The 26,001-nt window shown below is 36.4% G+C and overlaps 1 protein-coding gene across 3 annotated transcripts in view; it reads right to left on the bottom strand.

Moving 5' to 3' along the window:
* Positions 1–26,001, bottom strand: part of LOC150092757 (uncharacterized) — a 480,655-nt gene that overhangs the window by 199,832 nt on the left and 254,822 nt on the right. For all 3 annotated transcript variants that reach the window (XM_090414390.1, XM_090414391.1, XM_090414389.1), the window contains 2 exons: positions 10,842–10,934; positions 2,726–2,818 (listed from right to left, as the gene is read on the bottom strand). In XM_090414390.1, coding sequence (XP_090270516.1) covers positions 2,726–2,818; positions 10,842–10,934 — 186 coding nt within the window. The remainder of the gene's footprint in view (positions 1–2,725; positions 2,819–10,841; positions 10,935–26,001) is intronic.

A 26,001-nucleotide genomic window follows, 5' to 3' on the forward strand; every position in this document is an offset into this window, starting at 1 on the left:
CTTATTATGTCGATCTGGTACTTATCTAATTCCTCAGCTAGTTCCATTTCTTTGCCATTCAGGCTTCTTATGTTGATAGGACCGATCTTGAACTCTGGTGATGTTGAGTTGAGGTGTATTTTAGGATTTGTTCCAGTAGCTGACTTTTCGCTGTTCACCCTGGTCCTCTGGTGAAAACAATGGGGCCTTGTTTAACCAGGTGATGCCCCAGCCAGCATGAAAAAATTTGTACCATCATTTTATATTTTGGTTTAAGCCAATGATAATGCAATTTGGTCAGCTTAATTCCACTTTGCAAAAGCATATCATAGATTATCTTATGACAGATTGGTTTACATGCTGCAAGGATAGGAATGAAAAGTATATTGGTTAAATGTTGAAGATATGATGGAGTGATCTAATTAAGGTTAATTCATATGGATTGATGGGGATCTTGAAATGTTTACTAATGGTACGAAGTTAGTCAGAGTTATAAAGACCAAACAATGTCAATTCCCTTCAGGAATATTTAATTAGATTCTTAGCTTGAACAAATGAATGAAGTTGTTGTTTGACTTTAATAACTGCAAGGTGTGTCTTACATTTTGCAGTGTAGAGATATAAGGCTATGTACTTGTACTGATGGAAGTGTGTTTCAAGAAGTATATAAGATTCAAGATCTGGGCAATGATGGTTGACAAGGGACTGCAAGTTCAGAAGGAATATGTCAAGTGTTGCAAAAAATGCACATTGTGTTGTCACTATGATAGGTAGTATACTGACATGTAGGGATAAGCTGAGGTGTTAATCTCAGCTCATATTCGGTCACCTAGTTTTCATTGTGATGTGGAATCACTGGAGAAGGTTTAGAGATGATGACTAACGTGGTATCAGTACTGTGGTAGTATGTTGACTATAGCGAAAGGTTAAAAGGAATATAAATTAGAGTTTAGTGGATATAGCAGAGGAAACAAGATGATATGAAGAGATTTAAGTTAGTGAGGGAATTTTAACAAATTAATAAAGAGAGGATTATAAAAAGAGTAAATGGAGAGAGAGGAAGAACAAGAGGCTATTCCTGAAAATTATGTGAGAGTGTGGTGAAAAGGGAGTGTGAGGAGTACATTTTTTACATGGAGAATTGTGGATGAATGGAAAACATACCATAATATGTTGTGAATGCAGGGAGTGTTAAAATTTTGAAGTTTCAATATGATAAATATATTGTCAGTTGAGTGAACTTTCCATGATGAGAATATGGAGGATAGTTTGATAATAATAATAATAATAATAAATAAAAGGGACATTAAACTTGATATCAAAATTAGAAATGCTAATCTCAGATCTTTATTTTATGCAGATGATGTTATACTCCTAAATAAATCCAGTACAATGCAGAATTTCCTAAGTAAACTGAATAACTGCTGTAATAAATTTGATATGAAAATAATCAATAAAAAGACAGACTATGAAAATAGGCAGAATGGAGCATCCTGAATGGAGAACATATAGAACAAGTAAAAACATTTCAGCTATTTAGGTATAATTTTTAGTGAAGATCGAAAATTAAATAAGGACCATAAAATTAGTAAATCTGGAATGGTAAGAAGTCAACTGAATAAATTTATATGGAATAAGAGAGAAATCAGTCAAAACACAAAACTAGCAGAATACAAGACAGTGTTAAAACCAATCCATTTTAACTTATGGATCTGATAGCTGGGGTAGAAAGAAAACAATTGATCAAAGACTGAAGACCACATATATGAGAGTTCTCAGAAAAATTAGGAGAGTGAACAGATGGCATCAGTGTCAAATCAGGTGTGAGACAAGGGTGCCAATTATCTTCACTGGTATTCATCTATATGGATCACATGAAGGATAGCAGCATTGAAATTTTGATATAAGAATTGAACATGTTAATCTTAGCTCTATAGATGGTACTCCTAAAAAAAAAAAAAAAAAAGCGAGTACAAGTCTGCAGGATTCTCTATCTAAATTGAATAACTGCTGTTATAAATCTGGTAAGGTAAGAAGTAATAAAATGAAATAAATAAATAAAATATGAAGTAAATAAATATGAAAATCAATAATAAAAAGACAAACACAATGGGGGAAAAAAGACAGAAATTGAAAAAATAAACTGCACTCTGAATGCAACACCTATACAACAAATAAACTTTCCAGCTATTTAAGTACAATTTTTAGTGAAGATGGAAAATTAAATATGGAAGTAGACACCAGAATTAGCAAAGGGGGTATGGTGGGAAGTCAACTGAATAAATTTATATGAAATAAGAGAAATGAGTCAAAACACTAAACTAGCTGACTACAAGACAAAGTTAAAATCAAATCATTTTAACTTATGGATCTGAGCGCTGGGTCAGACATAAAACACTTGATCAAAGATTGGAGACCACAGATATCAGAATTCTGAGAAAACTTAGGAGAGTGAACAGACAACATCATGTGAACAGAGCTAACTAATTTCAGATGGTATGGTCAAATAGAATGGTAGAGGAAAAAGTGGTGTGATACAGAAAGTGCCTTAGAAGACTGAAATATAAGATATGACAATATTGGAGTCCTGATAGGTAACTGATTAGTTTGGTGTAAAACAGTTGATAGGAAGTTAGTAATGATGTTAGCTCTTCATATAGAACTATTATAACATCCTGTACAGTCTCCTGAGGGTGCATATCAGGAATTTGATGAGGATAATTAATGGACCTTATACAGAACCTACCTGAAAGCAGTTTTTCTCCAACATCAGCAATCTTGTCATTTTCCATTGGAACTTGAACCTTGTTTTGATCATGACAGTTATCTTGTAAGGAACCTGCAAATTTTTAAACAATTTTCTCTTTCTGAAATATTTACAAGCTGTAACACCAAATCATAACATTTGTATTATATGTTAAAAAGTACATTATTATTATTATTATTAATAATAGGGAACTCCGGGGAGTCAGAGACTCATCAAGGGAGGCCACATACTACACACACACACACACACACACCAGCTATCATACTTATTCTTGAATTCTTTCACATTGCTTGCACTCACAACATCCAAAGGCAATCCATTCCAACCACACACCACCCTTTAAGAGAAAAATCTAGCCCACACAACATCTCAGCTTCCAAGGATGCCCTCTCATCCTTTCCCCACCCTCCATAAATTGAAAAATTAAATCAATCGAAATCCTGTATGACCATTTCAGAAGTTTGTAAGTCTCAATCATATCACCCCTCTTTCTCCTGTTTGCTAGTGTCTGCAGTCTACAAATTCTCAATCTGTCTTCATAATCAGTATTCCACAATCCTGATATCATTTTTAACACTCTCCTTCGTACTCTCTCCAATATATCAGAATCACAACGGATACCAAACCTGTGCACAATAGCCCAAGTGAAGTCTTGTCAAGGCCTTATAAAGAGGCAAAATAACATCCTTATCTTTAGATGTGAATGTTCATTTTAGCATTGCAATTATCTTTTGAGTTGTATTTGCAATCTTTGCTGTATGGCCCCTGAACTTCAACTTCCTATCTATTAACACTCCAAGATCCCTAGATTCATCAGTTTCTTCTAGCCTAATCCCACCAATATAATACGACATTGGATATCTAATCATGCCAAAGTGAATGACTTTACATTTAATGACATTGAAATGACACCCATTTTCCCATGCCCACAATTCCACAATTCTATTCAAATCATTCTGCAAAGACTGCATATCAGCACATTCCTGATTATCCTACCAATCTTTGCATCATCAGCAAATAACCGTATGTGGCTTGTCAAATCCTTCCCAATATCATTATTCAATCTGTACATTAATGTACAGATTCAATAACAGTGGACTAAGCAGTGGTCCTTGTGGTTCACCACTTGTTACCTTAAACCTTGCAGACTCAGATCCCCCATATACCACTTTTTGATATCTGTCAGTCAGCCATGCTAATATTGTATAACCCAAAACCATTTTCTCCAATTTATGCAGCAGTTTGCCATGCTGTATTCTGTCAAAAGCCTTAGTAAAATCCAAAAGTATCAACATGTATCCATTCCCCCTGTCTAGTTCAATGGTAACATTGTTATAGAATGTAAGCAAGTTGCTAAAACATGACCTTCCCTTAGTAAACCCATGTTGTTCATTACAAAGTAGAGATTCACTGTCAACCCATTTCTGAAGGCAGACCCTAACCAACTTTTCCAAAATCTTCACAACCATTACTGAGCTACTAATTGGTCGATAGGTGGATACATCAGTCTTTGCACAGCCCTTATGCAATGGAATTACCATACATTTCTTCCATTCCTGTGGAATCATCCCTATTCTGAGACTCATATTAAACATCCTGGTCAAAGGAATGGCCAGTTCAGCTGAACACTCTTTTAGCAAATGTGCTGATATTCCATCAGTCCCTATTGCTGAATTCTTATTCAATTTGTGCAACAGCTCTAATACCTTGGCCTCACACAGCTGTGTTTCTTCATCTAGTGAAGAGGTAACAGTGAGCTCATTGTTGCGTTCACCAGGTTGATAGCTTTTAACGAAATGGGCACTCATTAACTGAACAACCTCTTCTGCATCTGTAACCCTCATGCCATCTGGATTTAGAAGTTATTTTTTCATATTCATTCTTTCTTTTACTTGCAGCATATCGATAGAATTCTTGTGGGTTGTCTTTAGCACACAGAGCCAGTTTCTTTTCATACTCAGACTTTGCTTTCTGTACAACAGTTGTGACTATTCTAGCCTGCTGCTTATAATGTTCATAACAGACATCATTCTTATGCAGGGATCCCAGATACATTGCAAAAAAATACAGGACACTTATGACCGAGGGTGAAAGTTTAGTAAGCGCATCCATCACATATGCCAGTCTTACAAAATCATTCTAACTTTCCAAGTGTGTGCATGGTAAGGTTTACTATGCACACACTTTACTAAGTATAAGTAAACAAATAGTAAATCAAATTGTTTTGAAAATTGCTTGTTTTGAAACCAAATTGCTTTAAAAGAGATTTTAAAGCATCTGTATAATCACACTTCCTTTTCGGCATTTTTAACGTTCAACAGGGCCACAGGAGAATTGAAAACCATACGTTTTAACAGCAGCTGTACAATAATTACAGCAAGTTTCTAAAATGGCATGGGTCAAGCAGATCGTTTCATGCTATTTAAAGCTGAGCCAATATAAAGGCACATGCCAAAATGTCAATGCACATGTGCACTGTTCTAATGAACTTATCATTGTTGCTGTGTTGCCATCACTCGCCTTGAGAAAATAACAACACGTCTACAGTTCCCTGTAATGACATAGAGCGATGTTTGTAATAGAATAGAAATTGTAACTCAGCGATTTTGTTATTCAGTCTTGAACTCTAAAATACAGAACAAAAAGATGTCCTGAAGAGTTTTCTCGGGACAACGGGACGTATTAGCCAAAAACGGTATGATCCCATGAATGATATAATCACGTAATCACAAGAAAGATATTTATTTAACCAAATATTTCGGTCTGGAAATAGCAGACCATCGTCGGTGGCTATTTCCAGACCGAAATATTTGGTTAAATAAATATCTTTCTTGTGATTACGTGATTATATCATTCAGTCTTATGTCGCAAGTATCCTTAAAACAACAGGTATGATCCCATATTTTACAGGACGTCTGGGATCCCTATTCTTATGCAAACGGTATTCCTTCCACATCGACCTTTTCTTATGAATCTCTTGCTTAATAAGATTACACATCTATTTGACTCCTACTCTATTTATTCTTCATTTAAATATTGTTTAAATGCTTCCAATGCATTCGATATTTTTTCCATCCAGCAACCGATCCCATTCCACTGAACTCAGTATATTTCAGTTGGTCATAATTTCCTGCTTTGTAGTTCAACATGTAACCCTTTCTGAATGGAACATTCATAAACTTAGTCACTTCCTAAGTGAGTACCACATGATCACTGTCACCAATAGTTATGTCTTTAACTGAAATGTCCCCCTCTGACACTATAATCAAATCTAACACTCTTTGACCTCCAGTTCCTTCTGTCACATGCTGCTTGAGGAAGTTGTCCCACAACAGCTCAATAAATGCATTTTCATTCTTCTCATGAGATTCTACTGCTACCCAATCAATATTTGGATAATTTCTCCCATTATGATTACTCTTTACGTACGCATCTTTTCTATTTGGTGATGCATTTCTTCATCACTAGTAACCGATCCACCAGGTCTGTAACAACACCCCACTATGTAATTTGTTAGATTCCAACTCGCACCAGATGGCTTCAAACTCACTGCCACATGAAATATTGTTAGTAGTATTACTACAATCATAGGTCTCAACTCTAACTGGATTTAAGTCATCCAATATCATTAGCAGCACGCCCCCTCCTCTCCTATCCTCTCTATCCTTCCTAAAAATACTGTAACCATGACACTTGATACCAGTTAGTAGGTCCGCTGATAGCCAGGTCTCACTAATTCCTACAATCTGAGGTCGCAACATATTGACTAAGGCAACAAACTCTACCCCTTTGTTTCTGATACTCCTAGCATTCGTATACAGACACAATAATCTACCTGAATGTTCTTTTGTATACTCTTGTTTGACAACTTGCAGATCTCTATTCTTCTCTAATGTCTTACACATGTAGACATCTTTTCACACACATATGATGGGTCCGAACTGGATGAACACAAACCTGAAATCGTTCTTGCCTTGTCAACATTCCCATCATTAACATAGTTATATAACATTGTCGCTCTAACACTCACATTCACACCATTTCTCCCTTTATAATTTAGTTTCCCTGACTCTCTGTGTTAGGTCTCTCATACCAGTTATTAGTTTTTCTAGACTCCTGATACCAAATGCATTCAGGTGTAGGCCATCCATCTTATACAAATCCAATCTTCCCTCAAACTCACTGCACACATCCAAAAACTCACATTCATTCCTTCTATATAGCCTACGCATCGAATTGTTTGCCGTCATAGCCCTTCTTTTTAATTCATTTTTATAATAATGAGGTAAAATACTAACGATAGTACTAACTATCGTTAGTAACTAACAATATAACAATAGTATTACTTATTATTATTATTTCACTTGTACCTCCACAAAGTCTCGAGACTCATCGTGAGTGATCCAAATTATTTACATAATACCTATCATACCTTTCTTGATCTTATTGATAGTCAAAGCACTAACAACTGATTGTGGCAACCCATGCAACACTCTCCAAGAGTCCTCACATCTTGTCCTCACACACCTCTCCTAACCAAACTTCTCAGTTTCAAGGGATGACTTGTTCTGCTCCCTCTTCCCCTAGCCAAATGCTGAAATATTTTCACTGAATCAATGCTATAAAACCCTTCATCATCATCATCATCAAATTCCTGCCATATACCCTCAAGGGGTGTACAGGATATGATAGTACTACACGAAAAATTTACATCATTACTAACTTCTTATCTACAATTTTCCTCTAAATCAGTATGTTACTTGTCAAGACTTGTAACAGACAAGTAACAAGACTGTTACTTGTTAATCAGCCATCCTCTATTTCCTCCAATTTATATAACAACATTCCATAACATCACTGTGTAGTCAGTTCCTTGATCCAACTCAATTGTCACTTCATTATAAAAAAAAGTGAACAAATTACTAAGGCAATGCTTATTTTTTACAAAATTATTATTCCCAATAGAGTATCATATTCCTGTCAGCAGCTTCCTGAATTCTGCCTTTTATAAACTTCTATACCTTCACCACCACTATTAAGATATAAAACACACTAATAAGCATCCGTGTCCATGGCAGAATCCAAACTCAAAGTTTACTGGTGGGAGAGTGGATACACTTAACTACTGAAGAACACTTGACACAACCAGGTTGGCATTATCTGACTTTTAGTCCACTCATGGTACTAAAAATAAAGGATAGGTTTATGACCTTTTGGGAAGTGAGATCTGCATTAAAAAACAAATTTTTAATTAAATTACCCTCCATTCATAACAACTATCTAATTATTTCTTAAAGTTATATAAATTCACTGCTTCTGTAACCTGTTACTGAAGGTCATGTCACATCTTTTCAGCTCTAAATAGTAAAAAATGAATCTCATATATTTGTCGTCTCTCTTCTTCACTATCATTTTATTATTTCCTTTAGAAGAGAGCATAATAAAAAGATATCCATATTATTATTAATCATATACGAGGTGGTATCAAAAAGTTTCGAGACTAGCTCTGGTTACGAGAAATTACTTTATTTAACTACATTTATCACCTTCAAAATCGTCCCCTTGCATATCAATACAGCGCTCCCAGTGTTCTTGCCACTTCTGGAATGTGTCCTGGAAGCCTTCTTTTCAAAGCATGTCAAGCACCTTCTGCGATTCGCGCTGGATCTCCGCAATGGTGTCAAAACGGTGACCTCTGAGCTGGCTCTTCATCTTCGGGAAGAGGGGGGAAGTCTGCAGGAGCCAAATCTGGTGAGTAGGTTGGGTGCGGAAGTGAGATCATGTTGTTTCTGGCGAGAAACTCACATGTGAGGAGAGCTCGGTAACAGGGTGCATTGTCGTCATGCAGCATCCAGTTTTTCGCGCACCACAGATCTGGTCACTTTCGCCGAATGTCCTTCCTCGGACACCTTTAAACCTGGCAGTAGAACTTACTATTGCTGGTCTGGCCCCTGAGGATGAATTCTCAATGCACAATGCAGTGAATGTCGTAAAGGACGATGAGCGTGCACTTGGTCAAACTGTGGACCTGCCTCGCCTTTTTTGGTTGTGGGATGATGGGCTCTTCCCCTGTGAAGACTGTTGCTTCGTCTCAGAGTCGTACCCGTACACCCAAATTTCGTCACTGGTAATGATCCTCGAATTTCATATTTTTTCAAACGTAAATTTCACGTTTGCTCTTTGTTCTAACTTGCTGTCCATGATGAAATCACAGATGTGGTAACGCAGGTGGTCAGAATAGCATCAGTTGCACAGCTCCCGATGTACACAGGACAATGTCTTTTGGCACACTGACTTATGAAGGTAGGTGCTCCCTGTGACCGTATGTGTGTGCAGTGTGCATCTGTTGCCGTGTTACAAACCAAGTCTCGAAACTTTTTGATACCACCTCGTATATGCTCTGATTAACATCTAGCTCATAACTACTATTCCTTTTAATTGCTTTTCATAAGCGATAATGCAATAAAATATCATTATTTGCTTTTTTTTAACTAAAAATAACAAAGTTTCAGTGATTATATCTGAATTTAAAATAATGTGAAACAAATTTTGTCATTTAACCTTGAACTGCTGTTTTCCTACAGTGCAGACATCTTTATTTTATTCTAATGATCCCCTTAGCTAAGTGACCAATAACTGATTTTGCAATGCAATTTGGATAAATGGTACACTGCCATATAGATAAAAATAACATAATTTCTTTTTTGAGCATAATTTTCTATCTATTCCCATAAATAAAACCTACAATAACTATCTCAAACCTAGGACATAGTAAAAATATGGCTAAACACCATTTTGCCATCTGTATATGAGGAATATTACATCTGTCAATGAAATAACTTCAGTAGCTCTGCAATAAGCCTCCATAACTCAGTTGGTTTCAATGGTTTTCTTTGATTAGGAGACCCAGGTTCAAATCCTGTCTACAACATAAAAAACCTTTATCAGGCCTTTTCACCTGAAGGTGAGTTAGCCAACCACCAGAGGTGGCAAGGTTTTTTTCTACTGGAAACCTGGTTTTTTTCATTCTACAAAACAGACCAACCAGCCAAAAGAATTCAAGCAATATACAGACATAGGAAACTATGTGAATAAAGACTGACCACCCTATTCCATCAGATATGGTTTCAAAAGCCTGGTTTCTATGCATAAGTGTAAAACAGGAGCTCTGCAGATCCGGGTTCTGTCTCATGGGTCCCTCACCTGTGGCCAAAACTACTCTGGAAAATGGATTCCACCATTATATTGGACCACATATGCTCTCAAAGTGTACTCATTATTATAATATAGTAAGGAGCATATTGGAAGTGAAACTGTCATTATACAATAGTTATGAAGATACTGCATGGTAAAAGTTTGCCTTTTACTTCATCCTCTTTCAAAACTTAGGCCTATAAGCATGTACTGGGATTTCAGTATTAAACTGTCATTCTTTTATTAGATTTTCCCTATATATTTTTTTCCCTTAAATTTGTATTTAATTTCTTTTGATGTGCTTTCAACTTCCTGTGTCATTTTGTATTCTATCCATTCTTGTACATCCTTTAAATGCACTAAAAACTTTTTCAGCTTCTCGTATTCGATTCGATTTTCATATTTTTTTAAAAAATCTATACGCAACTTTTTGAATATGTAATATTACCATGGCCTTATAAATTTTAATTGGATTACCTTTCTTGTTTTGTTCTTTGTTCGTGTTTTGTAATTTATTATCTATGCCATTATCAATATGAAATGTTATACTGCATCCTAAATGTTAAACATGAGTTTTTTTATTTATTTGCTGTAGGGTAATTGTTTGCTTACAACAGGGTAAAATAAAATGTATTTAATGCACTGTTAAAAATAATATGCAATTAAATTTTGATAAAACATAAAAAATGGTTAGAATTCATTACACAAAATGATAACAATGTTAGTTCTGTTGATGCTTTTTTTAACACAAAGGATGAAAATTTCTTCATTAGCCAGATCATGGATTGCAAATTTTTTTATCATTACACATCAAGTTCCATTAGCAAATATTAAATCGCTGAGAACGTATCAAATCCCATTGTAATGAAAACAAGCACAGATCAATAAATTGTTTACTAACCTTTCTCAAAAAAGTATTTAGGTTCTTTATTGGCTTTCTCAACTCGTATATTTTCTAATGTCTTTATACTCAGTTCCCCTGAATCTTCAGCTTCTATATTAAACAAACAGATTCAAATAACCAATTTGTTTCTGACTAAGACATTCTAACAATATATATCCTATTACAATATAAAACATAACTCTGTATTCAGATTCTTTTTTTTTCAAAACAAATAGAATATATTCCTTGAGATATACATCATACATGAGTAGTAGCATTTCAATTTACGACAGGTTCCTGAACTTCTATATATATATATAAACATGCAGTTCAGTGTTTCATTAAAAACTGTTTTTCTAAAAATTCTTTCAGGCAATGTTTAGAACAAATATTATCAACTGAAGTAAACAAAATCTATCAGCTTTTTACTAACCAGGTAATGCTACTGTGTGTGTGTGTGTGTGGGCATGGGTTTGTGTGTTTATTTAATCTACTTCAAATATATATATATATAAAAATAACATTCATTTTAATTGATAACACAATGTTTCATTGTAATTGCACTTCAGGTGTAAACATAGCAGGAAATGTAAAACTGATGCAGTAAAACAAAAAAGGCTAAAAGATGACTTACTGCTAGTATGTGACTACATACTAGATTACAAAATTTAATAACTGAAAATAAATCTTAGTAGGCAGATTTTTCATGTTCTTAAAACACCTTGGCTTTTTCAATTTACCAATTACCAGCAGAGGTAATTTTTCTGATCCATCAGCATTGACCATGAGCAAAACAGTTACCCTCTGCTTGTTGAGTTTTCCACCGTGACACTTCTCTCCTTTAAAACACAATGTTTTACTTGACAGAATGTTATCAAAGAGCCCCATTTCATCAACATTGAAAATATTTTTCAGTTCATAGTCCTGAAAAATAGTCCTTTAGTTCATGTTTCCATTGGTTTATAGTTTCCCCTGCAACACTATTACTTTCTCCGCACACTTGATTATACACAATATTGTGACGAGTCTTGAAATGATCAATCCATCCATTTGATGCAGTAAAACCATTAATCCCCAACCTCACAGAAAATTCAAGGGCTTTCGCTCGGAGTATAGTACCATTGACTGGAATACCCTATGCTCTCGTAGAAACAAACCACTCAGCAACAAGTTTATCAAATTCATCATATGTCGATGTCGGAAATATTTTATTTTTTTTTGACATAGCGCCAGATTGCTTCGCATTGAGTTCAATGCTTGACCTGTTTTTTACTATTTGTGTTCAAAGTGAAGCGGAGAGTCCAAGATCTTTTGTTAATTGAACACGTGTTCCGGCATGCCAATCTAAACGTCGCAGAATTGACATATTTTCTTCTACCAAAATACGTTTTCTGTCTTTTTTCTCCATGTTACTAACATGGTTCATCCACCATCGCAACTTGAAAGCAACTATCATACGCTAGATTACGTAGCAGAAATTCTGCAAACACCAATACTGCAAGCTAGTGAAGATATTTCACAAACTGTGGTTTATTCACTGATATCTAATATTCACAAGTAACAACTGTTACTTGGTAGAAGTGTGAATGTGATTTCACAATTTGTGTATGATCCTTGTTCATGATTTCAATACAGCACTGTGAATGTGAAATCACATCACAACATGTTACAGGTGCCACTTGCTACTGACAGTTTAAAATTATTGATATGAAAATTTCACGGTATCAATTCATACTATGATTGAAAAATCACGGTATCACTCATCACTACTGCAAGCATGCAGGTCACCATGATGATGGAAACAAAACTACAGCCGAAAGCAATGCCATCTGGGAACAGAAATGCACAGATTTCCACAGAAATCGATTTGAATGACAGGAAATCGATTCAAAAATCAGTATTGCCACCCAAAAAAAAAAACTGCAAATCACAGGAAATAACGTCCACATCAAGTTGTTAATGGTGGGAAAACAATATATCATAAGAATAGGCCTTAAGACGGGACCAAAGGAAAATGACGTAAATGGCAGGAAAACATTTACTGTATGTAAATAATTCTAGAATTTGGATATTTACAGAATCATTGTAGAAGGCCCACACTAATCATTATTCACACAAAAACCCTTACAATGTCAATCATGCTTATATAATTTCCAGGAGCAGCCCCCCATGTTCTTGGTTTACTGGTCAGGTACTGAAAATTTTCTTCCACACTGATTTTATAAATTTCTTTAGTTACTTATACATTTCTATCATATCCCTCTGTTTTCTGCCCATCAGTCAAATATTCCAGCCTAAAAATAACTTTCAATCTATTGTCATAAAATGATGGCTTGAACAGCTGCGCACAAATACACTATCTACAAATAACTGTTCAGGTACTTGAGCAATTTACAATTTTATGATACCAGCAGGTGAACCCTAATATTGCAATTTGTGCTCTGAAACACCAGTTTAAAGTTCAATTTAACTTAATAAATTATTTATTTATTTTGTTCCTCTGATGTTGCTTTAAACAATGAAACATTAAACTGTATTACTGAGGGTTTACTACTTTCCCTTTTTTCAGAACTCTACTTTCTATTACTGTTTTGAGAAGCCTCTTTACATCCTTGCAATATGTCCAAGTTATTTCAGGGTTCTTTTGGTGGAGTTTTAAAGTCCTACCAATTTTCTCTAGGATCTATCTGTCTGTCCACTTTTCAATATGTGCACTCTTAAATAGTCATCTAATTGGTGATTAAACAGGATAATCACCAATTAGACTTCTTTAGGTTCCAAATTTCACATCCATAAGTTAAAAACGAGCTATATCCAAAATCATTTTGAGGGAAGAATGAAATTATACAGGCGTGATGGGTTGCATTTAAATGGCTTTGGAGTGAGTGTGCTGGAGAAAGTGTTGTTGGATGAAAGTATAGTGTGTGGAAGTACAGTGTGTGATGCGTGCCAGAGATCAGAAGGAAGAGAAAAATCAGAAGAGTGGTACTGAAGAGACAGTAGTGCTTGGCAGTGGAAACAGTAGTGGTGTGAGAGAGAGGAAGAGAGAATGGGAATACAAGAGAAACGGGGAAACGGGAGAGCTCGGGTGGACAGGGAGACATGGCATAAAGAGAGTGAATGTTAAAAGTGACAGTGAATGTGTGTATGAAGAAAGAGTATACTGCAATGTGGGTGGAGAAATGGAGACTGAGGAGGTATATGTGGTAAGTGGTGATAAAGGTGATTTGGCAGGTGTAGTGGGGAAATCACAACCAACATCTGGCTATAGACCTAAAATTGAACTGCTATGTTTGTTTACAAATGCAAGAAGAATGAGAAATAAAGGGGATGGAATGGTTTCAGTGATTGAGTTTATTCCCCCCCCCCACCCCCCAAAAATCATTGGAATAAGTGAAACATGGTTGAATGAAGATGATATTGTAACGGGAATAGAAATGGAAGGGTACAGTATTTTTCATAAGGAAAGAAAGGGCAGGATGGGGGGGGAGTGCTACTGCTGATAGCAGGGAAATCAAGTCCGCATAAGGTAGACATAAAAAGAGGAAATAGTGGCAATGATTATGAGGCAGTGTGGTGTAATGTGCAGGTTGAGAGGAAGACATATTTAGTTGGATGTTGCTATAGGCGTTGGAATGTGGAAAGTGGTGATGAAGAAATGTATAAACAACTTGGATTAGTGAACAATCATCATCATCAAATTCTTGACATGTACCCTCAAGGGGGTGTACAGGATATGATAGTACTACATGAAAAATTTACATCATTACTAACTTCCTATCTACAATTTTCCTCCAAATCAGTCTGTTACTTGTCAAGACTCCAACATTATCAGATCTTATATTTCTATCGTCTAAGGCACTTTGTACCGTATCAATCCACCTATATCTTGGTCTTCCTCTGGGTCATTTACCTGCCAATCTGGCAGAGAACACTTGTTTTGCTAATCTTTCCTCGCCCATTCTGTTTAACTGACCACACCACCTGAGATTAACTCTGTTAATGTATTCCTGGATGCTGACAATGTCAAGTTCTTTCCTAATATACTCGTTTTTAATATAATATTGCCATTGATGCCATCTGTTCACACTTCCAATCTTTCTTAGGACTCTCTTATCTGCAGTCTCTAGGCTTTGGTTAAGTGTTTTACTTCTGACCCAGCTCTCAGATCCATAAGTTAAAACTGGTTTGAACACTGTCTTGTATACAGCTAATTTGGTGTTCTGACTAATTTCTCTCTTATTCCATATGAAATTATTCAGTTGACTTCCTACCATACCAGCTTTCTTGATTCTGTTGTCTACTTCCAAATTTAATTTACAATCCTCACTAAAAATCGTGCCTAAGTAGCTGAAATGTTTTACTTGTTCCACAGGTTCTCCGTTCACAATGCAGTTGACATTTTCAACGATTCTACCTATTTTCATTGTCTTTGTCTTTTTATTGCTGATCTTCATACCATATCTATTACAACAGTTATTCAATTTAGTCAGGGAATCTAGCAAACTTGTAGCAGATTTATTTAAAAGTATAACATCGTCCGCATAAAGCAAAGAGCTGAGATTAACATCTCCAATTCTGATATCATGTTTAATACCACTTTCCTTCATAATGTGATCCATATAGATAATGAATAACACAGGGAATAATGTACATCCTTGTCTCACACCAGATTTAACATTAAACCATCTTCCTGTACTTCCTTTAATTCTAACTGCTGACTTACAATTCAAAAAAAGACTAAGTATTGCTTGATATTGCCCCATTGACAGCATATAACTGTAGTGCATTGAATAGTTTCTCTCTTGGCACCTTGTCGTATGCCTTTTCCAGACATAGATCTTTGTTATATTCCCATGCTTTCTCGACTATTTGTCGTAAAGTGAAGATCTGATCCTGACAGCCTCTATTTGGCCTGAATCCAGCTTGTTCTTCGCCAAGCTTTTCTACCACAATTCTTCTCAACTGTTTCTCAAGTATACTGGTAAACCTTGCCCAGAACACTCATTAGGGATATACCTCTGTAATTCTCACATTCAGTTTTATTTCCCTTTTTATATATGGGTACTATTAGAACTCTACTCCAATCATCTGGAAATCGTCCTTCTGTCCAGGCCTTCTGAACTATGCAGTGCAGCCACTGTAAGACTTTTATACCATACTTCAGCATTTTAAGTCAAATATCATCTATTCCTGCTGCCTTTCCAATTTCAAGCCTTTGATGGCTTTTTCTACTTCAAGTATGGATATATATTCCTGACTGTATGCTTGTTGAGTGTTTTTTACTACTGTGCTATCACTGCTTGTTTCATTAGCAATTTTTTGAAGTAATTACTCCATACTTCAATGATATCTTTTTCTCCAGTTTTCATGTCACCTTTATCATCTCTAACTCCTTTTACAGCACTCTTTCCTCCATTTCTAAGCTTCTTCAACAACCTCCAGAATATCTTACCACCTTCTTGATATTTATTTTCTATGTTCTTGCCAAATTCCTCCCATGACTTTTGTTTAGCTAGTTTTACAGAGTTTTTTGCTTTCTTACATTTGTCTCTGTATTCTCTAAGAGCACAAGCTGACTTATTTGCCAGGAACTTTTGATATGCTTTCTTCTTTTCTTTCATTGCCTCTCTTACTTCATGTGTCCACCATGGAGTTCTGATTTTTCTATCCTTGCAGACAACCTCACCACATGCCTCTCTGGCTGAATCAATCAGGGTTTTCTTCAAGGTTTGCCACTGAATCTCCAAGGTTTGGTTCTTATTCTCCAATTCTTTCATTTTTTCTTCAATAATCTTTGTGTATTTTAGTCTACAGTTCACATCTGAGAGCTGCTCAACTTTTATTTGCTTTAAAACTTTCTTACATGTCATTCTTTTCAATATGAAATTCAATTTTATCCTGTTCAAGACTAAATAATGATCACTTCCAATTTCAAATCCTCTGTACACTCTGGTGTCCTGCACCAGGGAGAAAACATCACTATCAACAATAACATAGTCAATGAGACTTTTCTTATTCCTTGCCTCTTCTCTCCATGGGAATTTATGCACATTTTTATGTTGGAACATGTGGGTAGTAATAACCAGTCCATGTCCTGAGCAGAAATCCAACAGGTATTTGCCATTATTATTAGCTTTGCTCTTTTCTCCAAATTTTCCCAAAATATTTTTTGTATGTCTCACAATCATTTCCTACTCTGCTATTTAGATCTCCATCAAGGACCATCTTTTCCTTTTTCATTGCGTCAGTTGCTTTTTCTAAAGCAGCATCAAAAAATTCCTCCATTTCTACCTTAGTAGAACCTTCTGTGAAACCATAAGCACAAATAAGTCTCATTGTCCAGTTCCCCATTCTCATATTTGCCCACATCGCTCTACCTGAGACTACCTGCCGTTTAAGAAAATTAGCCTCGCATTTAGTGTTGAATCCTATGGCCACCCCTTCTTTTCCTTGATTGTCATTGCCTGAATATAACATTTTGTATTTATTGCTCAGAAAGATCTCACCAGTTTTTGTCTTTTTTGTTTCAGTCACACTTATTATGTCGATCTGGTACTTATCTAATTCCTCAGAGCTCCATTTATTTGCCATTCAGGCTTCTTATGTTGATAGTACCGATCGTTAACTCTGGTGATGTTGAGTTGGGGTGTGCGTTCAGATTTCTTCCAGTAGCTGACTTTTCAATGTTCGCCCTGGTTCCATGGCAAAAACAACGGGGGGTCTTGTTTAACCAGGCAACGCCCCAGCCGGCATGAAATTTTGTCATGTTGTACCATCATTCTGTATATTGGTTTAAGCCAATAAGAATACAATTTGGTCGGCTTAATCTCAAATTGCTAGCCCATCCTTGCTCATTCAGTATCCATGTAGATACCCAACAGGAGTGCACCACGAGAAGGTGAGGATTGAACATTAGGTCAGAAGCCCTGGTCGGTTCTCTGCATTCCTTTAAAGGCTATGTGGAGGTCTCTTCTCAGTTATACAGCTTTGACCCTTAGCACCCCATTAGTGAACAAAGGAAGGGTAATTATTATGGGTGATTTTAATAATGGCAGTATAGATTGAGAAGAGACCTCCACATAGCCTTTAAAGGAAAGTGAATTTCGCGAGTTCTTGAGAGATAATTATCTCAGGCAGCATGTAAAGAAAGTCACGCAAGGATCAACAATTCAGGATCTCATCATTTCATCAGAGGATGTAATTGTTAGAGGGGCTTCACATTTTTGTGAAGTTGGTGAAAGTGATCATGAAGTAATCACCTGTGTTGTGGCTAGTCATATGCAGGCTTTTTCGAGGAACGGATATATGTGAAATTAAAAGGCTGGTGATTATGACAAGCTTAGGAGACAACTTTGAGCTATAACATGGAACAAAGAGTTCAGTGGAAAGGAAATAAATGCTGCATGGGAACTTACAAAAAATTACATAACAACATCAATGTATGAATGTATCCCAAAGGCCAAAAGGTTGAATAAGGTTGGTGTAAAATGGATGAATGTGGAGCTTAAGCATGAAATCTGGAAAAAGAAAGTCCTTTGAAGGAAGTACAAAATGAACAATGGTAATCAGTCACATGAAGAATATAAAGAACAAGCCAGGAGAGTGACTCGGTTAGTAAGGAAAACACAAGTAGAGTACGAGCAAAAATTGGCAAATCAGGCTAAGAAAAACCCTAGAGTTTTTTAGATATGTGGCAAAGTAGAAGGAAGAATGATCATGGAAAGATGAAGTTAAGGGATGAAAGTGGTAGAATGGTAACTGCTGCAGAAGACATTGTTGAGGTATTCAGTGATCAATTTATACGTGTGTTTCATCCTGATCAGGGTCGAATCATGAGGAACTTAAGTGTAGAGGACATAGGAGAGGATAGCTTAATCGTGAGTGAGCAGGAGGTAATTGAAGAAATAAATAACCTTGATGTTAATAAGGCAATAGGATTTAATGAAATATCACCATGTATCTTAAGAGAATATTCCAGGGAACTGGCAGTAGCATTGGCATGCCTGTTTAACAAGAGTTTTGCAACAGCACTGGTTCCAAGGGAATGGAAGGAGGGTAAAATTGTTCCACTGCATAAACGCAGTGATAAGGCTGTAGCTTCAAATTATAGACTAGTCTATATATCTGGAGTTGTGGTGAAGGTCCTGGAGAGATTGGTGAGAAGTAGTATACAGAAATGGGTTGATAACAGCAGTATTCTCTGTGGTTATCAGCATGGGTTTATTAAGGGAAGATCATGTTTCACTAACTTATTTATGTACTATAACAAGGTGACAAATACCTTGGACAGAGGAGATGCATGTTTCACTAACTTATTTATGTACTATAACAAGGTGACAAATACCTTGGACAGAGGAGATGCATATACAGTGATGTACTTGGATTTTGCAAAGGCTTTTGATAGACTGCCACATGACAAGCTCTTAAATAAATTGAAACAGATGGGATTGGATAACAGACTTCTGTGCGGGATCAGTGACTGGCTGTCAGATAGGTATCAGAAAGTTGTATATGGGGGTGCAGTATCTTGAAAGAGAAAGGTCACAATTATGAGACCATTGTTGTTCAATTTGTATGTTAATGATATTGGGTTGGGTTTAACTAGTGATATCCAGCTGTTTGCAGATGATGCAAAACTGGAGAGCAATGCACAGTCAGGTTAATGCCTGACAAGAAATGTTAATGCCTTACAAGAGGACTTGAATAGATTGCATGAATGGGCAGGTAAGTGGAACTATCAGTTCAAAGTTGCCAAGTGTAAGGTTTTGAGATTTGGTAAACAACGATGGGATGCAAAGTATACACTTGGTGGGGAAACTTTAACAGAAGTAGAGGAGATGAGAGATCTAGGAGTGATGGTGAACAAGGACCTGAAATTCAGGGGCCATATTGCACAAGTTGTGAAGACATCACATCAAATAATGGCAATAATGCGAAGAATCCTGACATGCAGAAATAGAGAGGTTATGATTCCATTGTATAAGGCCTTGATCAGGCCTCATATGGATTATTGTGCACAGATTTGGTCACCGAGTTTTCATGGTGATGAGGATATGTTGGAAAGGGTACAGAGAAGATTCACAATGGTAGTCAGTGGTCTTTGGAATGTGGAGTATGAGGACAGATTGAGAGAATGTAAGTTGCAGAGCCTCGTGAATAGGAGGAAGGGGGGGGGGATATGATTGAGACCTATAAACTAGTCAGGGGTTATTATCGGGTAGACATGGAAGAGATTTTTCATAGAATTGGAGAGGGGAAGTAGAACAACAGAGCATTGCTGGAAATTGTATAAGGTGGGTGTGAGCAAAGGTATGAGAAGGAGGTTTTTTGCATGGAGGGTGGTTGGTGAGTGGAATGCATTGCCTGTGTGTGTGTTGTGGATGTGGACACACTGAATCAGTTTAAGACGCGGTTGGATGAGCATTATATGCAATAGTGAGTACTTCCCACAATGAGTTTCTGACTCCATCGAGGTCGGGTGTTGATAATAATAATAATAATAATTTCTATAATGAGAATCATTTCTATAGTGAATAGTCAGAGACTTTAACTAAGTCTCTGACTGTGCAAGCCATTCCTGCTCTTCTGGACAGCAATTTCTTTACAACGTGGACAAACAGAGTGAGAAAATGACAGCTTGTTAGGGATAATCCCAGGAAATTCAGAAAGGAAAGTGTTAACTTTTGAAATAAGATGAGGATTCGGTTCATGATTTGACTCATAAGCCCAGTAATCAGATGTCATGTTTATACACTAATATCAGGAGTAAGTAAAGGTGATGAATCCTTAGCCTTAGTAGATGCAGAAATTAAAAATTATAGCCAATAGTGAGACTTGGCAGAGTAAGATATTGCCACAGGAATAGAATATGATGGATTTAGTTTATTCAGGAAGGACATACAAGATGAGAAGGGCAGGAGAGTACTATTAATAATTACAGGAGAATCAAACCTGACAAGAGTAGAAATCTTTTACTTTAGTACTATCGAAAGATGGTGGTAGTGTGAATAATACAGGAAAATAAAGCTTGTTGTTGTTTGGTGTAAAGCAGAGGTTAACAGGACAAAATACACAGCTGGATTCTACTACAGGATAGGAACACCAAGAGGACCATGAACTGCATAGACAGATAAATCTTATGAATACAACAAGGACCATGATTATGGGTGATTTCAACTATGGGGATACAAACTCGAGAACAGAGAAAGCTGCAAGATGAAGGAAAATGAATTTATAGTTACTCAGGGCTAATTACCATGAAAAGCATGATGGAAGAGATTTGCAGTACAAGAACACCAGATCTAGTAACAGCATCTGAGAATCTGTCTATAAATGAATTGACCATTATGCTCCCAACTGGACAGTGATCATGTAGTTTTAACTTGGGAATAATATATGCAAGAACTCTGACTCAGAAGGGACACATGTAAAACTATATTATAGCTCTCGAGGCATGTTATTGTTCTACATGTTGCCATGAGAAACTGCATGGTAGGATAATCAGCAGTGCACAGGAATTAGTCAGAGGATGTCTAAAAGAAGCTGTATCTCACTGCATCTCCAGAGTTAGGAGAATTAATTAATTAAATGGGAGCCAAATGGATTAATAATACTTTAAAGCAAAAGCCTCAAAAAAAGTGGAAAATGTAGATCATATCATAAGAAAATGATGATGAAAATGTGTACAGCACTATAAAGAACAGGTTAGGAGAGTGATAGCAAAGATTAGGAAGACAAAATTATATTATGAAAAGAAGTTAGAAGAGGATGAGTCGAATGAATTTTATTGCTCTGTAACAAGAATGAAAAAGGATGAATGACCATGAAAGAATAATCTTAAAATCATCATCAATTTCCTGATATGTACCCTCAAGGGGCATTTAGGTTACTATGACAGAACTACGTGATAAAGTTTACATTATTATTAATCTCCTATCAACAATTTTTCTCCAAATTATTCTATTACTTCTCAGCACTCCAATATTGTCATATCTAACACTTCATGCTTGTAAGGCACTTCTGAATAAATCAATCCAACTAAACATTAGTCTTCCTCTGAGTCACCTTCCTGCTGTCTTGGCATCAAACACCTGTTTTTTCTAACCTTTCATCACCCATTCTATTTAAGTGGCCATACCACCTCAGATTAGCTCTACTTACACATTTTTGAATGCTAACACTGTCAAGTTCCTTTCTAATATCTTAATTTTTAATATGATTCTACCATTGATGCCATCTATTCACTCCCCTAATTTTTCTCAGAACCCTGATATCTGTGGTCTAGTCTTTGATCAAGTGCTTTATTTCTACCTGCTAGTTTGGCATTTTGGCTAATTTCACTCTTATTCCATTTAAATTTATTTAGCTAGCTACCCGCATACCTGTTGTCTATTTCCAGAATTAACTTGCCATCTTCACTAAAAACTGTGCCTAAATAGCTGAAATATTTTCTTTGTTCTATAGACTCTCCATTCAGAATGCAGTGGATGTGTTCAAGTTTCTGCCTATTTTCATAGTTTTGGTCTTTTTATTGCTGATTTTCATGCCAAATTTGTTGCAGCTGTTATTCAATTTAGTTAAAGAATTCTGGAGACTTGTATAGATGTCTTTAGGAGTACAACATCATCTGCTTAAAATAAAGAAGTATGTTTCATATCTCCAATTCTAATATATGGCCTAATGCCACTTTCTTTCATAATGTGATCCATATAGATGATGAATAAGAGTAAAGATAATGTGGACACAACCATCTTTCCTGTATTTTCTTCAATTCTAACTGCTGACTGATAACTTAAATATAGATTATGTATTACTCTGTATAATGTTCCATTCACCCCACATAATTGTAATGTTTTGAAAAGCTTTTCTCTGGGCACCTTGTCATATACCTTTTCCAGATGATCTACAAATCCTTGTCATATTCTCATGATTTCTCAACTATTTGTTTTAAAGTGAAGATCTGATCTTGACATCCTCTATTTGACCTGAATCCAGCTTGTTCTTCTCCAAGTTTCTCTTCCACAACCTTTCTCAACTTCTTCTTAAGTATGATTGCATAAATCTTACCTGGAACACTTAGTAGAGAAATTTGTCTACTAAATGTTCCTGAATGTGAGAAATTCTAACATTCAGCTTTATTCCCTTTTTTTTTATAGATGGGTACTATGAGAGCTATACTCCAATCATCAGACTGGAGTAGAGCTCTCTCAAAGAGTTCCACTCCAAGCATTTCTGGTTGAATATCATCTTCTCCAGCTCCCTTTCCACATTTCAAGTTTGTTTTTGTTTTTTAATGGCTTTTTCTACCTAAAGTATTGATATGTATTCCTCTTTGCATTCCTCTTGAAAACTTTTTAGTATGGTTCTGTCACTGCTTAGTTTGTTTAACAGTCTTTCGAAGTAATTTCTCCAGACATCTAGGATATCCTTATCTTCAGTTTACATGTCACCTTTCACATTCAGGATGAATGGCATAGCTAAGATATTAAATGATCACTGTAGTTGAGTATATATTCTTGTAATATCTTCAGAAGTACTGAAGATGTCACAAGAGCTTGTTTCAAATACAGCAGTTGTGGTGGATGTAATATTGGCATGGGTGTGCTGAAGGGATGAGCAAAACAACTAGCACTACCTCTGACCTGGTTGTTCAACCTGAGTCTTAACATGCAAGATTCCTGATGAGTAAAAGAAGAGCATGATAATTGCATTATACAACGGTGAAGCTAAGATTGATGCAACAAATTATAGACACCAATTAGTATCTCTGGTGTGGTCATCAAGGCATTGATAAAGCTAATTAGGAATAACAACTAATGGTGAATAGACAATATTAGGATCCTCTATAGAGGATCCTAATATTGTCTATTCACCTAAGACAAATCTATGCTCTCCTCTATAGAGGAGAGCATAGATTTGTCTTGTAGATATTGCTTTAACAATCTGTTCATGTTCCATAAAAGACTGACAGTAGAGTTGAATAAGGGGAATGGATAAACTACAATAATTTTGGATACCATCAAGTCATTTGACAAGATTCAACATAGAGGTTGTAATACAAACTCAGAGTGACAGGTGTGCAAAATAAACTACTGACATGGATTGGAGAGTGGCTGATAGACAGGAATCAAAGTGATGTATGGTGGTACAGAGTCCATGAGGAGGAAAGTGGCCAGTGGTGTACCACAGGGTTGTGCTTGGACCACTGTTGTTTTAGATGTATGAATGATATTCGGGTAGGTCTTGAATGTGATATTCAGTTATTTGCTGATGATGCTAAGCTAAGTAAAGTGATATGGACTGAAGCTGATACAGAATACCAGTTGATTTGAAAAAATTAGTTACATGGACAAAAGACAATGAACATCAGTTCAATGTTGACAAGTGTAAAGTTATGAATTTCTAACGAAGGACATTACATGCAGTGAATTGCATTAATGGAAAAGTGATAGAAGCAATCAATGATAGAGACCTGCATGTTACTGTACACAGTGAATTAAAGTTTATAGTCACATTGCTAAGGTGGTTATAAGTCATATCAGATAGTACTAACTGTTACAGAGATTTGATAAGACCAAATTAACAGTACTGTTCATGTAATTAATGTTCTCTTCTTAATAAGCTCTCCTTCCAAATAAACTGTGGATGTCAGTTCTCCTAATGGTAATTTAGACCACAACCTAATAAAAATCTCTTTTTCCATAGAACAACCTTCATCCAATAGTTCTCGGTCATCCCAAATGGGATGACCTCCATGGCTTCTCATCTTTTCTTGGTTCAACCAATGCTTCTGTTTGGCCAATCCAGACAGTTGCTCAGACTGAACAACAGAAATCATCCTCACAGAAATGAAAGCCTTCACTCATTCTACCCCAAATCCCCAACAATCATCCAAGTTTCAGTTATGGAGAAGGTAATCAAACAGCCAACTACTGCACCAACTGGAGATCCATCAACTAATTAGTTACCAGCAATATGGATTCTGCCATTCTTCATCCATACATCTCTTCTAGCCTAGCCTTGACCACTGACCTCTGGACTCAAATCCTAGAAAAATGCAAAGAAAAATTTGGTCACCCTCAACATTTCAAAACCAATTGATTGGGTTAGGCACAGGGGTCTACCTAGCAAACTGCCATGCTGTGGTCTGCCTTCTACCCTCGGCAAGTGGATCACCAGCTTTTTTCACTGGTCCCTCACTATGAGTCATGGTGAATGGTTTCCTCTCCTCAAATTTCCCCACCAATGCAGGATTCTGTACTTTCATCCACTCTTTTCCACCTCTATGTAAACGAACTGTGCTCATAGACTTTAATCTTTCTTTCCACTGACCTCTGGACTCAAATCCTAGAAAAATACAAAGAAAAATTTGGTCACCCTCAACATTTCAAAACCATTTGATTGGGTTAGGCACAGGGGTCTACCTAGCAAACTGCCATGCTGTGGTCTGCCTTCCACCCTCGGCAAGTGGATCACCAGCTTTTTTCACTGGTCCCTCACTATGAGTCATGGTGAATGGTTTCCTCTCCTCAAATTTCCCCACCAATGCAGGAGTACTCCAGGATTCTGTACTTTCACCCACTCTCTTCCACCTCTATGTAAACGAACTGTGCTCATAGACTTTAATCCTGTCCATAGCTTTGCAGATAACAATACATTCCATTCCTCCTTTTTATCCAAATGTCCAGTTGTTAGAACCTTTAAGATTCACCATAACCTACATCCTGAACTCTGATCTCCTAGCTATATTTCACTATGCAAGGAAAATCTTGTAGACCTCAATGCCATCCAAAATCAGTCCTGTTTATGTCTCACAAAAAAAGATCTCATCCCTCCCCCGAACTTTCAATAATACCCAGATATCCAAACACAGTCAGATTTCTCTTCATGGAATGATCCACACCTTCAAACTTTCCTGGCACAAACACATCTCAGCCATAACTTGCACAGCTACCACAAAACTTGTGCTTTTTTGCTCAAGACACTAATTCACACTTCTACAGCTGCTAACTCGATACAAATTCCAAACCTGTCCAACCATGGAATATTACTCCTGCATTTGGAGTGGTGCACTGAAATCCTCTCTAATACTGCTCAGTTCTATCCAGAAGAGGGCAATCCAGTTAATTTAATTATCCTTCTCTCACAGAGATCCACTTCAATCCTTCCACTTCCA

The sequence above is a fragment of the Typopeltis vanoorti genome, chromosome 25, assembly GCF_054136105.1.
Source record: "Typopeltis vanoorti isolate ZY-2024b chromosome 25, IOZ_Tvanoo_1.0, whole genome shotgun sequence".
NCBI lineage: Eukaryota > Metazoa > Arthropoda > Arachnida > Uropygi > Thelyphonidae > Typopeltis > Typopeltis vanoorti.